This window comes from Syzygium oleosum, unplaced genomic scaffold (genome assembly GCF_021117445.2).
Source record: "Syzygium oleosum isolate NSW1041296 unplaced genomic scaffold, Sole_v2.1 Sole_v2.41, whole genome shotgun sequence".
In the NCBI taxonomy this organism is placed as follows: Eukaryota; Viridiplantae; Streptophyta; class Magnoliopsida; order Myrtales; family Myrtaceae; genus Syzygium; species Syzygium oleosum.
In genome coordinates, this window is record NW_026607525.1 from 2,190,113 (window position 1) to 2,205,879 (window position 15,767).

General features: G+C 41.3%; 2 protein-coding genes across 2 annotated transcripts; both read left to right on the forward strand.

The window, feature by feature from the left end:
- LOC115671133 (anthocyanidin 3-O-glucosyltransferase 7-like) lies at positions 1–1,769 on the forward strand. The gene has a single exon (XM_030592607.2). It carries the CDS (start codon positions 106–108, stop codon positions 1,459–1,461), a length of 1,356 nt encoding a protein of 451 aa, XP_030448467.1. The 5' UTR covers positions 1–105; the 3' UTR covers positions 1,462–1,769.
- An 11,805-nt stretch (positions 1,770–13,574) lies between these two features.
- LOC115670938 (anthocyanidin 3-O-glucosyltransferase 7-like) lies at positions 13,575–15,303 on the forward strand. Its single transcript, XM_030592346.2, has one exon. The coding sequence runs from the start codon at positions 13,670–13,672 to the stop codon at positions 15,035–15,037; it is 1,368 nt and encodes a 455-aa protein (XP_030448206.2). The 5' UTR covers positions 13,575–13,669; the 3' UTR covers positions 15,038–15,303.
- Positions 15,304–15,767: the final 464 nt, after the last annotated feature.

The following is a 15,767-nucleotide window of genomic DNA, read 5'->3' on the forward strand; positions in this document are numbered from 1 at the left end:
AAAGCCAGAGGCAAGTTTCTTAAGCAATCTCTCTTTCTGTCGCTCCCACTCTCTCTCGCCCCCCTTCCAAGTTCTTCATAAAGCGCACAACCAAATCCAACCATCATGCCGTCGGAGAAACACGTTGCAGTCTGCAATTTCCCGTTAAGCAGCCACCCCAGGACTGTCGCCAAACTGGTCTGCAAGCTTGCCGCGACCGCCCCAAACGTCCGCTTCTCTTTCCTAAGCACGGCCAAGTCCAACGATTCCGTCTTCCCTCCTCCATCAAGAGCCGCTTTATTGCCGTCAAACCTCGGAGTCTACGACGTCGGCGACGGGTTGCCGGCTGGCTACGACAAGGTGGCCAGCAACCCACGAGTGGAAGCCGATCTGTTCTTTAGAGCAGCGCCTGTGAATTTTCTAGCCGGTGTCGAAATTGCAGAGCGAGACGCGGGAAGCAAAGTAAGTCTCTTGCTGAGTGACGGTTTGGTATCATTGGTTGCATGCGAATTGGCGGAGAAAATGCACGTCCCGTGGGTCGCGTTCTGGACTGGGGCTCCGTACGCTCTATCTGTGCACGTCCACGCTGACCTCATCCTCCAGCTGAGGCAAAACGCCGCCAACGAAGAAAAAACCCTGGACATGATCCCAGGACTGTCCGTCATGCGCATGACGGATTTGCCTGATGAATTAGTGAAGGCCCAGGACATGTCAATGATTTCCCGCATGTTTCGGGAGCTGGGGAATGTGATCCCACGTGCGGCGGCCGTCGTCATGAACTCCTTTGCGGAGATGTATCCCGAGCCCCTCACAGCCGGCCTTAAGTCCAAGTTCAACATTTTGCTCTACTTGGGTTTGAGGCCAAGCCCCCCTGCCTTAGACAAGACCGGCTGCTTGACCTGGCTAGACTCGCAAGGCCCGCAAACGGTGGTGTACATATCCTTCGGGTCCGGAACCTTGACGAACCTGACGCCTGACGAGATAATGGCCCTCGCTGAAGCCCTAGAGTCCACTCGGACCCCGTTCCTGTGGTCTCTAAACGACCAGCTGAAGGCCCGGTGCCTCCCTGTAGGATTCGAGGAGCGGACGAGCGCACACGGGAGAATCGTGCCATGGGCCCCTCAGACGGAGGTGCTCAGCCACCCGGCCTGCGGGGCCTTCGTGATGCAATGCGGTCACAACTCGGTCTTCGAGAGCATTGCGGGGGGTGTCCCGATGATATGCCGGCCCGTGGCGGCGGACCAGATGCTGACCGCGAGGTCGGTGGAGGAAGTGTGGGGGATCGGAATTGGAGTGGAGGGACGGGTCGTAACGAAGAGTGGGATGGTCAAGGCGCTGGAGGTGGTGCTGAGGAGTGAGGAAGGGAAGGAGATGAGGAAGAAGGTTGGTGAGTTTAGGAAGAGACTGCTGGTGGCTGCTGGGCCAGAAGGGCGAGCTGAAGCTGATTTCAAGACTCTTGTGGAGCTCATCTCTACCTTGTGAAGCCAGCAGAAGCTGATTTCAAGACTCTTGTGGAGCTCATCTCTACCTTGTGAAGCCAAGTGATAAGATGGAAGATTATACTAAAAAGCTCCGCCTTCAATAATTGCATTACTATGGAAATACAAAAGAAATTGGCAATGGTAGTGAGTGATAGATGTCTGTTGAAACCTTATGAGCTCCTGATGACGGGATGGACTTCTGATGGGTCCGTTTTCGAACGATCTAGTCTTGTTCAAGCTTCCGACGACGGTCTGTTACATCCGCTCCAAAATCAATTATATAAGTAAGACTTTGTATTTCTCCTGTTATTCATCTCCAAATCAGACCTATGTCATGTGTAATGACCCCATGAGCTACAGTGCACAGCTTGTGGTTTATGCATGGCCTACTAATAAGGAAAAGGATTTCATAATGCATGCTTAGGTCCGTTTCAACCTTTAAGATGCGTTTGTTTGGTGGAAAACTGTATGATAAAATAAAATGCTTTTCGGGAAATTATTTTCAAAGAAAATAGATACTTTTCCTTTGTTTGCAGATATAAGACTAAAAAATGTTTTCAGGTTTTTAGATTTCATTTGAAAAATAATTTCAATCTTATAACTTTATCTCAAGCAAAAAATCGATTTTAAATAAATAAATATTTATTTTATTTTATTTTTTCTTTATTTTTTCTCCCTTTCCCTCCTACCCGCTCTCCACCTCACCCACCACTCCTTCCTCCTCTCCACCACCACAACCGCCACATCTCCGACGACCTTGCCTCCCTTTGCGTTGACTCCGTCCACCAAAGCTCGGCCGATCTTGAGCTCAATCTCGCTAGGATTTGGCAAGGCCTTGTCGGCTTGTGCTTGTGGCCGGTCACTAGCCATCAACGAGGCTTGGCGACCAGCCGAGGGAGAAATAAAAAGAAAAAGAAGGAAAAAAGAAAGAAAGAAAATAAAAAAAAGAAAAATTAAAATTAAAATATACGATAGGAGCAATTTTAGAAAGTGTTTTCAGCTCTATAGATTTAAGAATTCACTTTGCTAATTTTATGCATGATATTTTTGTTGATCAGAAAGTGTTTTCTATTAACTAGTCATTTTCGACAAACCAAACGAGTGAAAGTCCGGAAAATACTTTCCCTCAAACAAACACACCCTAAATGTCGTGATTTAACAAAGAGACCATCTTTTTGACGATTGAGATGCATTGCACGCACATACGCCGGATGCATCCAATTACTACTCTTAGTGTATACCATTAACTTACTTTAGGACTCGCTTTTAATTTGGTTGTGAGTGAATGCACATGTGACATCCCTATATTAATTCACTAAGGTATTTCAATTTGATTGTGAGTGAATGTACATTCAACATTTTTGGATTAATTTACTGAGGTATTGTCTACTTTGTCTTGTCCTATACAGAGTTTCATTGTTTTGTCCTTTGGTGTACAAGAGGTCACTTTTCTAGGAGGTCATCTATCCTGGTAGTGCTCCCATCTGAGCATGCTTAATTTTGGAGTTCCAAAGTTAAGTATTGTCATTACGTCAAAAAGTGTCTTCATAAGTTGATTCCATATTTCATATATATATCTCAGAATCGCTCTCCCATTGTTCGGTGTACAGTTTGGTTTATTCTTGGCCCCTTTGCCATCTTAGAAGCTTGGCAGGAGCCGCTATTGTCCAGGCTCTCTAGCCCCGGCAGGCTCTCTAGCCCCGACAACCGTTCTCTGCCCTTGTTGAATCGGTCGTTACAATACACATGTCACATGCATCCAATGACTTTTGGGTTAGATAGGTCAAGGGATGGCGACATAGCAAGTACTGTTAAAATCATTATATTTGTCTTCTTAGGTGGTCCTGATACTAGGAAGTCTCACATGTAGAGATCTACATGAACTGATAACTTATGTTGGTTGGGCGGCCGGTTGCCCATCACGAAGGCTGGCGATGAGGATTAAAAAAAAATTAATAAAAAAATTAATAAAAAAATGAAGGAAAGAAAAGAAAAAGAAAAGAAGGAAAAAATTAAAAAAAGAAAAGGGAAAAGAAAAAAAATAAAAAAAAATAAAATTTTTTAAAATATCAATGCCAGCGCTAGTTGTGTCACGTAGGACGACTGGCGTCCATGTCAATAATTTCTGACTTAAATTGGCCAGATGAATTAAATGGTACCAATGTGAAAATATATTAAACTAAATTGATTTATTTAAAAAATTTAAGATTAAATTGGTGCTAATATAATATATCGAGAACTTTTTTGATACTTTTCCTGCTATTTTGATGTCCTAGGAGTCGGGAATCACCACAATCCAGAACAGACGTTGACCGGTCATCAAGATACCTTATTCAACAAGTCGACCATTTTACGAAATACGAACCAAACATCGGCGCCATAGTAAATGTCGAATTGACGTTGGTACCTAACCGGGTAACCCGTCTTTAACCATCTGCTCATAACACCACGAAAATATGTGGTGGTGATAACCAGTGCGTGGTTGTACGAGGTCCGCCGCCTGCCTTTTCTCGGTGAGTAGGTCATCTGATGTTGCAGCAGGCATTATGTAGTGACCTTTTTCTTTTGTTGTTCCCCTGATTTTTGCCTTGGTGTAGCTGAGACAATCATACTACAGTAAACTTCAATTGCCCGTATTGAAGTACTGTAGTGTATCGCTCAACAACGCATTTTAAATATTCTTCATATTCATGTGATCTCCATTTATCTTTTGATTTATGCTTTTGGATTTTGGACATTTTAACGGCCCTAATGATCGCTGGAGACGATCATTGGTTGAACGGAAGCAAGGCGTTCAGTCAATTTAGGCGGTCTTAGTTGCAAAGTCTGGCCCGATCATCTTGAGAGTATTTATTTTTTCAACGATGGGAGCACAAATTAGGGTACAGAGGATCCTCTAACACCATACATTAAAATGTAATAATGAATAATATGCAAATTATTGTACGTAACTTCATTTAAATTCTCCTGCGCAACATTTCCCAAGACACACTAAAACTTTTCTCTATAAATAAATAATAAAGCAAGAGGTAGGTTTCTGAAGCAATCTCTCTTTCTGTCGCTCCCACTCCCACGCTCTCTCTCTTTCTCTCCACTTCCAAGTTCTTCATAAAAAAACACACAAACCAGAATCCAACAATCATGCCGTCGGAGAAACACGTCACGGTCTGCAATTTCCCGTTCAGCAGCCACCCCAGGACTCTCGCCAAACTGGTCTGTAAGCTTGCCACGACCGCCCCGAATGTCCGCTTCTCTTTCCTAAGCACGGCCAAGTCCAACGACTCCGTCTTCCCTCCTCCGTCGAGAGCCGCTTCGATGCCGTCGAACCTCAGAGTTGTTAGAGTAAAAGAGCTTTACAGGTGATAGAAGATATGAAAAAGATAACACAATGCAAGAACAAAGTGATCCTTTTGCATTCAATAATTCGAAATTACACACTAAACATAACAGAGGAACAAGCTAATAAATAGCTAAATTCAAATAACTGACTCCTCCTAGAAAACAGAACAAAACGTGATAACGTGGGATCGTGTTCCCACTAAATAAGGATCACTAATGACAGTTCCTACAATCATGGGATTTACTAAAAAGATCACCAAGACCACTTCCTGCTAGCCATTAGTGATTTGAATCACATTCCTAACACCCTCTCTTGATTCAAACTCCCCCATCCCAAGCTTGCTTCTTAAGTAACTAAACTTGGAATATGACAGCGCCTTTGTGAAGATGTCAGCAACCTGATCATCTGAATTGCAGAATTTCAAGCTAATTTCCTCCTTAGCTACTAGCTCCCTTATAAAATGATGCTTTATTTCTATATGCTTAGCTCGACCATGAAAGACGGGGTTTTTTTTATCATAGCTATAGCTGAACTACTGTCACTGTGAATCTCAGTTGCCCCCTCTTGCAACTTTTTTGTTTTGAGTTTTCTCATATGTACTTTAGGAAGATCAAAATTGGGGAGGAAGTGGACGAACGAGAATGGACAGAATGGGAACTTAATGGTTGCTCTTCTTGGCCTCCAAGGAAGTTGAAATGGCACCAATTCTTCTAGATTGATGGCTCCAACTCTTTAAAGATGCAGACTTTAAAGGCTTCGACTCTTCAAGGACGGAGTGAAAACTCTTCTACGTTTTTAAGGGCTATGATCTCTTCAAGGTTCATAGGAATTACACTAAACAAATTTCATTAATCAAATTCAGTCTCTTCTCTACAGAAACTTGATGGCCTTTTATAGCAAAAAAACGAAGACTATAGTCAAATCTAGAAACTAGAAGTTATTAAATCACTTAGAACTAGAAGCATTTAGAAACTAGGAGCTATTAAAAGTACAATATTTCCAATGCTTGTGGCTGTCCCAAAGTGTCTTATTGCAAGCTTCCAATGCAAGGGAAATGACAAAGTTTATATGACAAAATCAAAGATGAGACTCCTGCTGGTGAGGGACTTGCCGATGAGAGCTTATCGATTAGAGGCTTGTCAAGCTTGAATGCGGGACTTGCCGATGAGGGCTTATCAATATTAGTCTTATCGATGAGAGGCTCATTGAGCTTGAATGCAGGACTGATCTTCTTGGTTGAGCGAGCTAGTCTTGAATACGGACTGTGTTAATGGACATTTGACATCCTTAAATTAACTCATTGAGGTATTTTAATTTGGTTGTGAGTGAATGTACATGCGACATCCTTGGATTAATTCACTAACGTATTATCCGCTTTGACTCGTCCCATGCTAAATTTCAAGGTTTTGTCATTTGTTGTACATGTGGGTACTTTCCCAAGAGGTTACTCATCTTGGTAGTGCTCTCATCTAAGCATGCTTAATTTTGGAGTTCCAAAACTCAGCATTACTGTTATGTCAAAAAGTGTCTCTGTGAGTTAATTATAGATTTCACATACATATATCCCAGAATCGTTCTCTCCATATTCGGTGTACAGTTTGGTTCATTCCTACCTCATTTGCCATCTTAGAAGCATGGCAGGAGTTGCTCCTTATTCAAGTTCTCTAGCCTTGGTGGCCACTCCTCACCCTCGTTGAATCGGGTCGTTACAGTACACATGTTACATCCAACGACTTTTGGGTTGGATGGGTCAAGGGATGGCGACATAGCAAGTATTGTTAAAATCATTATATTTGTTTTCTTAGGTGGTCCTGATACTAGGAAATCTTGACATGCAAAGATCTACATGAACTGCTAACTCATGTTGGTTGAGCTCACATGAACCGAATGGAAGATTATTATACTCCATTCTACTAGATCACTTCCACGTGATGAGTTCATCACATTGGCCCCTCGAGCCTTGATTCTTGTCTCTAGCCATGGGTGGTGCAATTAATTCTTGCTCAAATCAAGCATTTCGAAAGGTGTGCAGCCTTCATGTAAAAGGGTAATATTTTCCTTAAATCCTAGTTGGAAGAAATTTTCTCCAACTATTCATTTGATTGGTGAGTTACATATATAGGATCACCAACATGTAAACTTAACTAAATATAAATAAAAAAACCTTCCAATCAAAAAATTGATTAGAAGAAATTTCCAAATTAGAGATGAAGGAGATGTTATTTATAATGTGATCCCACATTAAGGGATGTGGTTTTTTTTTTTTAAAATTAAAACCTGTAATTTCCATTGATCCACTTTTTCTCTCTTGAGCGGCAGTTACTCCACCATACGATTTTCCACGTTCATACCTTTTCGTTGACAACCGCCCATTGGTAACCGCCTTGATGTAAGGCAGTTTATAAAGACGATCGATCAAGGTCTAAACCAAACCCTCTCTTTCGAAAATACACCATCAGTACGCGAGGGGATTAGATTAGTAGAGTACACCCATAATTGCTATCAAAGTGCGGTCAAATCTTTGTGGATTTCCATTGTATGCAGACTCGAACAGTGGCTGGAGGTCAAATTTATTTCACGTCATGTTTTCCGCATGTGATTCTAATTAATGCTTGAATTCTGTTCTTCAATGCATGATTAGAATCTCTCAATTTTTTCTAACAGGAGAATATGGCACACATTCGAAAAAAAATAACTGAAAAAAGTATTTGACCTCAGAATAATGTTACCGGGGAGCAAGGTAAAAGCTCGCCCGCTGCTTTGTGTGGGAACCGGGGAAGATCAAGGACAATGAAGAGTGACAAATATGAGATTGTGCTCTAGATATCTGTTAGGAAAACACTAGAATTTTTTACGTGAATTGCACATAGATATGTGATTTTCAATGAAATTAATACATGTTCGTTTGCTTGTTTTTTCAATTTACGGAAAAATACTTGTTCGTTTGCAGTAAACTGAAACATATAGAGCACATGCTGCATTATACCGAAATAAAAGTACTTCAATTTTGAAGCGACAAATTATGAAAACACATGATCAGTACATGATGGTAACTTTGATTGAAAAATGGTAAAGAGTTAACTCCAGTGTGTTCTTTTTGTAAGATACCTTCTTTCGAAAGTATAACAACTTATCCATGGATAACATGTCTAATTAATAGTACTTGGATAGATATAACTGAACTTGTAATTTACTTCGCACCTTTTAAATCGCGCCTTAAATTCTCGTTCTTATTATAGTACTTGATTAAAAATAATGCAATCTAAATTGCTCCTACAATATGAGAAATACGACAGATGAGCGGAAAGGACATTAGTTGGACGTGGACTCGTCTGCACCGCCGCTTAGCGCTACCTAACCACCCCACCCCCACCATGAGACCTACCTCTTAGATGGACCTACCGATGACGTTGAATCCATGATTGGTGCCTGGCGGTGGATCTACTTGGGTGTTGCCTTTACTTCTTGGTTATTGCCCACCCAATAAATTTTCGTTGCTTCTATCATAGAGTCACAGAGAGAGAGAGACAAAAACACGCAAATTTATAGCGAGTCGACTTCGATCAAGCTTATGCCTACTGTTTTAGACTAACAACCACCAACATGCTAGATTTCATTAGTAATCCTTAAGAGTAACCTACTTCTGTTTCTACCCGAAGCTTGGTAGATCACACCATCAATCTTCAGTGTAGGTTGATCTTATTATATAGTTTTTAATGTCCAAACTAGCTATTAGATAATTTTCAAGATGATCAATTTATCCGTTGAAAATAAGCAATCAAATTACCGGAGATCTGTCGCCTATATAATCAAATCTTCCAATAATCTTGTTGCTTCCACAAATAGAGTCGTTTATATTAGTACATAATCCTTGTCACCAAAGGATTGATAATAGATTGGATTCTTCCTCGAATAATCTTATGAATTTCCAAATATGTGACTAGCTATCAAATTTTTGTACATGCAGATCAAGTAAAAAAATATTTAGGTCTTATCCAGATCACAAAAATACGTTATAAACAAATGCTTCAGAGTTGATATAAGCAATCACTTCTATCAGCAATCCGTGAGTATATTCAAGCTGCTCATTTCTATTACCTTACGAACTACCATTCATTAGTCTTTTTCAGTATCTCAGTGATCCAAGACTGTATAAAATGTTCACCTTGCTGGGTACCTCCAAGATCTCATGAACTTCCTGTTCTCTGACTTGTTCCCTTCCATTATGGTCCATCCACTTCCCTAGTTCAGAACAACTATACGTACCATGCACATGGGGAATTTTCAGCCACATCAAGGGAGACTACGGGCTTGGTCAAATGTGGGTTCAGTCCTGAAAATTTAATTAAGCCTGAGGCCTCCTTGCTTAAAGCCATTAGCGCCAATCCAATACAATGCAATTTATGCAAGCCTATTATTAAATTAAAATTCTCATAATATGAAAATTAATAATATTTTTGTTTAGTGATTGGGGTCGATCCCTAATTTTCTTATGGCTAAATGGGGTTGTCAAAATTTAGGTGTCAATAGTTGGTGTCCTTGAATTTCCTCTTGTTTCCCATCTTATGATTTTTGTCTCTACTCACGTTGCCATTTTCAATAAAATGCACTTTGTTTGCAACTTCTTTCATATATATAACCTCATGATATCAAGAACCTACCTCAATTAGAATGTATTTTATCAAATTATCCACAGTAGGTTCTTGGTCATGTGGAGAAGTTTCTTTCGATAATCATTCCAAGTTAAAGGCAAATTTGAAATGATTGTAGTAATTTGAAGAGCTTTTTGCTAGCCACGGGCGGAGGCCCTTGATAATATAAAAATAATAATAAAAAAGAAAATAACAAAATATATTATTTAAAATATCCACGTCAGTGCCGGTTGTACCACGTAGATAGTATTAGTTAATTAATAAAAAAAGAAAAAAAATAACAAAAATAATTCTTCTGTTAATTAATAAAAGAAAAAGAACAAAAAAATACTGAATTAGAAAGTACCATGTAGATTATATTAGTTAGGAATATCAATTTTTGTAAACTACAAATTGCATGTCATTTAGTGGATCCATGTCATTTAGAATTAATTTTAATTGATATCTCCAATGGATAACGCTGAGAATTAATTCGATAATAAGTCGTTTAGCCATCATGCATGTCATATAACCATATCATTCCTGCATGCCATTTAGTAATTTAATTAGTACATGTAAGTCAATTCCTGTCATATAGAATTTTAGAGTTCAATCATGCATTTTCTTAGATTATGAATTAGGTGTAGAAAATACAAAAAAAAAAAGGGATTAGTATAGAATGTATGCTAGCATTCTCTCGGCATATTTTTTATGAGTAATAGTTTACAGAAATTTTGTAATGATGGATAGTGATATGCTTTGCTTCGCTTAGCGCATCTAGGTTTTTAAAATTTTTAACAATATATTTATTGCTTTAATTATTAGGTATTACTTTCCTGATTGTGTACCTACGTGATTACCCCTCACATGTTAGTGGCATAGGATACAGATTGATAAGACTGCATGCAAAACATTTTTGAAATAAAGAGAAAAGGTACTAAAAGGGCGTTGATTAATTAATCTAACATAACCAAGTTCTCAAACCAATTGAATCTCTAGTTCGTAGAAGTAAAATGTGTTCCCTCATTTTACTTGAGTGTCTAATCGACTCATAATTGATTAGCAGTGACTCCAAAAAGTAAAAAAATTACATGTTAAATCAAGTACCAAGTTGCGATTGATAAGGTTTAAAAGAGTCCGCGTTAAACATGAGTGATTAGCTTGTGAGAGGAACCTTTGTTCCCGTTTAGTAGCTCATTAGCTTTCCTTGGTAGTTCATCTCTGAAAAAGTCACGACAGTTGCTTATGTCAATATTTGCTTGAAGTAAGAAACCAAAACGGAAGTATAGTTAGGGATTCACTTATAGCAACAGGGAGGTTATATTGTGAGGATAGGCAAAAAAAAAGAAAAAAAAACGAGGTAAAAACGAAAATGAGGTAACAAACTTTCACCATCTTCTCACTCAACGAAAGAGTGAGTAGATATACAATGGATTTGTTAAGGGATTTTGCAACTCAAACTTCTTTCATAGTTGTTTTCACTTCTTAAATCTCCAATTCGTGTAACATGAGATGAGATTTGTCTCTCCAACTTGCACACGAAATGTGGTCCAAATTTGACGTCAACATCACTCGATGTAATCATAATTAGCGATTAATCTTGCACATAACAGCAGGTAAGGCTTGTAGCTTTTAGTGTTTGTTCTGCTTTTAAGTATGAGGTGAAGAGTTCGAGCACTAAATTTGATTTTAGGGCAGCCAGTCCGGTTCCCACCGGTTCCAAATTTTGAGAATTGGGAAGATTCTCGTGGAAATCGCTCAGAACCGGCCAATCCCGTCTGGTTCCCGAAGTGGACCGGGACTGGTGCTCACTCCTAACTATCACCACCTCGAGCAAGTGTGACCAGTGATCGAGACACCTTACTTAACAAATTGACGGTTCCATTAATACAAACAAACAAAAATAGGCCCCCTGATAGGTATCGAACTGAAATGGGTCCCTAAACCTTGCAATTCGTCGTACCATACAAAAAAAATCATGTGGCGGTAATAACTTGGACGTGGTTGCACGTGGTCTGTGCATGAGTAATAAAGCTTCCCGATTTTGCAGCGGACAATTTATAGTGACCTTTTTCTTTGTCCATCCACAGTTTTCCATGCAGAGCAAAGATAAACGAAAGGAAGAGAGCTAAAAAGGACCTAGATGACATGGAAATGAAGTTTGAAGGAAAGGAAAGAGGATGAGCCCGATTGCAGAACCCATTCAATTTTATTTGCTGCCCCTTTCCTTCAATTCAACTACTTGCCACTCCAAAAAGTGAAGCTCTCGGGCTAGACTAGTGAATCGGGATAGCTTATTTCCCTAGGGTCGATTGTCCGTCTAGTGGGTTAGCGTCGAGACTCTCTCTCCGTCACCCACCAGTCAAGTCGAGGCTGGCCGGGGTGACATTGTTTTCGCATCAATTCAAAGGCTAGGAAAGGTTGCACTAATTTCCTTAGAGTAAACTATATTTGGTTAGCTAGGGTATTTGTGATTGCTCAACAAAAGCAAGGGTTAATACTATTAAAAATCTCAAACTGGTACATCTGTGATAAATTTACCCTAAACTAATTTTCTGACCACTAAAAACTTCAAACTAGTACATCTGTGATAAATTTACCCCCGTTGGTTTCTGTTAAATTTTATCGTCAAATTACTGAATTTGATGACACATAGCAGTTGGCAAATATACTAGTTTATGGTTTTACTCATCAGTTTGTCACAGATTTATCATTTTATGATTTTTTGTTGTACTAATCTAATTTAACGGAGGAAAAATTGTCACAAGTGTACCAGTTTGGGATTTTTGATGGTCAAAAAATTAGTTTTTAGTAAATTCATAACAGATGTACCAATTTTGGGTTTTTCATTGTATTAACCCTAAAAATAAATAAGCAACTTCTGGCCGACCATCCCCAAAACATTCATTTTTGTCACCAATGATTGCACAAATTATAGTACAGAGGATCTTCCGCGTCCTTATAATGAATGTAATTAGGGTAAATACCACGAAAAATCCCAAACTAATACACCTGTGATAATTTTACCCCGAACTATTTTTTTGTCCACAAAAAACCCAAAACTGGTACACCTGTGACAATTTTACCTCAAACTATTGTTTTGACCATAAAAAATCCCAAACTGGTACACCTGTGATAACTTTATCCCAAACTAATTTTTTGACCACCAAAAATCCAAAACCGGTAGACATGTGACAAATTTATTCTCTATTAGTTTTCGTTAAATTTTACTGTCAAATTGCTAAGTTTGATTACACGTGGTAGTTGACGAGTGTACTAGTTTGGGATTTTACTCCTATATTTATCACAAGTTTACCAATTTGTGATTTTTCGTGATATTAATCCAACTTAACGAACACTAACGAGAGTAAATTTATCACAAATGTACCAGCTTGGGGTTTTTAGTGGTTTAAAAATTAGTTTGGGGTAAAATTGTCACAGGTGTACCAGTTTGGGGCTTTTGGTGGTCAAAAAATTAATTCTGGGTAAAATTGTCACAAATGTACAAGTGTGGGGTTTTTTGTGGTAAAAAAAATAGTTCGGGATAAATTTATTATAAGTGTACCAGTTTGGGATTTTTGGTAGTGAAAAGATTAGTTCACGGTAAAATTGTCAAGTGTGTACCAGTTTGTGATTTTTTGTGGTATTAACTCATGTAATTATAAGTAATGTACAACTCATCGTACGTAACTTTGATTACATTCTCCTGACAAAAACTTCCAGGCTTGGCAAACGAAACGGGTGTGAAAAATACTCAAACCCCACCGAAAATTTCGAATCTTTTCGATTTGATTCTCTTTCGGTTTGAATAATAAGTCAAGGAACAAGTTCACTATATTTTATTTTTGCCACAATGACTGTGGCCTCTGTCAACCTAAACCCTATCTTCGTCACTGACGTATAGTGGTATCCATGTGGAGTGTTAGGACGTGTTAGCTCAATTAACGTCAATGAGGACGAAGACATCAGGCATGTTTTTTGCCAGAGGAAAGTTACGTAGAGTTTTACCAAATTTTATTTTCATTATACCAATGGCTCGATTCTATTGAGACGTGGTCAAAGAGAGACACCGTAAGATCGTATAGTGATAAAATTCACGTCCTCGATTGAGAAAAAATTGTTTTTATAAATAACTGATGAAGCCAGGGGTTGATGAAGCAATCGCTCTTTTTACTGTCGCTCCCACTCCCTCTTCACTTCCAAATTCTTCGTAAAACACACGACCATATCCGACCATCATGCCATCGGAGAAACACGTCGCGGTTTGCGCTTTCCCTTTCGGCAGCCACCCCTGGGTCCTGGCCAACCTGGTCGGCAAGCTCGCCGCAGCCGCCGGGGACGTCCGCTTCTCTTTCCTGAGCACGGCCAAGTCCAACGTCGTCGTCTTTCCTCCCCCGTCGAGAGCGGCCTCAATACCGTCGAACCTCAGGGTCTACGACATCGGCGATGGCCTGCCGACTGGCTACCACGACGCGACCGGCGACCCACGAGATCCAGCCGATCTGTTCCTCAGGGCAGCGTCCGCGAATTTCCAGGCCGGTGTCGATATCGCAGAGCGAGACGCGGGAAGGAAAGTGAGTCTCTTGCTGGCCGACGGTTTGATAACGGTGGTCGGGTGCGAAGTAGCCGAGAAAATGCGCGTCCCGTGGGTCTCGTTCTGGGTTTCGGCTCCGCACTCTCTATCCATCCACGTCTACGCCGACCTCATCCACCAGCTGAGCCGAGACGCCACAGACGAAGAACAGACCCTGGACATGATCCCGGGGCTGTCTCTGATGCGCATGGTGGATTTGCCAGAGGAACTAGCGATGGACCCGAACATGTCCACGATTTGCCGCATGTTCCGCGAGCTGGGGAATGTGATCCCCCGGGCGGCCGCCGTGGTCATGAACTCCTTCGTGGAGATGGATCCCGAGCCCCTCACCGCCGACCTTAAGTCCAAGTTCAGCATTCTGCTTTACTTGGGCATGTTGACATTGGCGCCGCCGAGCCTCCCCGCCTCGGACGAGACCGGCTGCTTGCCCTGGCTAGACTCGCGAGGCTCGCAAACCGTGGTGTACATATCCTTCGGGTCGGGCCCCTTGACCAGCCCGCCGCCGGACGAGATAGCGTCCCTCGCCGAAGCCCTAGAGTCCACCGGGACGCCGTTCCTGTGGTCCCTGACCGACCGGTTGAAGGCCCAGTGCCTGCCCAGAGGGTTCGAGGAGCGGACGGCCGCGCGCGGGAGGATCGTGCCATGGGCCCCACAGCGGGAGGTGCTCGGCCACCCGGCCTGTGGGGCCTTCGTGACGCACTGCGGCTACAACTCGGTGTTCGAGAGCATGGCGGCGGGCGTGCCGATGATAGGCCGGCCCGTGGCGGTGGACCAGAGGATATGCGGGAAGTTGGTGGAGGAAGTGTGGGGGATCGGAGTGCGGGTGGAGGGAGGTGTCCTCTCGAAGAGCGGGATGGTGAAGGCGTTGGAGGTGGTTTTGCGGAGCGAGGAAGGAAAGGCGATGAGGAAGAAGGTTGGCGAGCTGAGGGAGAAATTGGCGGAGGCTGCCGGACCTGGAGGGAGAGCCGCAGCTGATTTCAAGGCTCTCGTGGAGCTCATCTCTACCTTGTGAAGCCGACTAAAAGCAAGTGAAAAATGCAGAACTGTTGCTGAAAAGCTCTGCTTTTCTGTAACAGCGTTTTATTCTTCCACCTTCAATAATTGCAGTACTATGAAGAACCAGAGAAAAAAATCGCAGTGATAGTGATAGTTGAGACATTTTCCTATAAAATCTAGTGGTCCTATCGTAGTATGTCGTAGTATGTGAGCTTTTTCTTACTATATAAAGTCATCGATGTCTTTTTCGTAAGTGCTTTCAATGAAGAGGGCGATGTTCACACGCTAGAATTTGGGTTCCTTTCATTACACGTGGGGCAGACTACCAGTGGAGTGAAGAGGACTCATTTTGCAAGAGAATGAAACTAAGGGCGTCCTGAGTTCTTACAATTGACGTCACCATCTTCTTCGATCAGGCTTTGGTATTCCAGAAGCACAAGGCAAAAATTCAAACTTCTCGCATCAGCTGTCTTCGTGAATCCCAAAACATTTGATCTCAATAATAAGCATAACCAAATATCCCTAAATCCGTGTGTTCTGAATTAAATTATTGGAACTGTCGTGTATGAACAGAAATTTCAAGGATGCCAGAGCTTAATAAACAATTGCAAATCATTTTAGTCGGAATCGCTTGGAATTGAAACCAAGCGGATCCAACACATAAAAAGAATATAGAGATAAGGAAATCAGACGCCGGGGTTGCCGTGTTTCGATAGTGCGCTCTCAAGAAGCTGAAAATTTCACTA

Coding starts and splice junctions, on each gene's coding strand:
- LOC115671133 (XM_030592607.2), top strand. CDS start 106: ATGCCGTCGGAGAAACACGTTGCAGTCTGCAATTTCCCGTTAAGCAGC.
- LOC115670938 (XM_030592346.2), top strand. CDS start 13,670: ATGCCATCGGAGAAACACGTCGCGGTTTGCGCTTTCCCTTTCGGCAGC.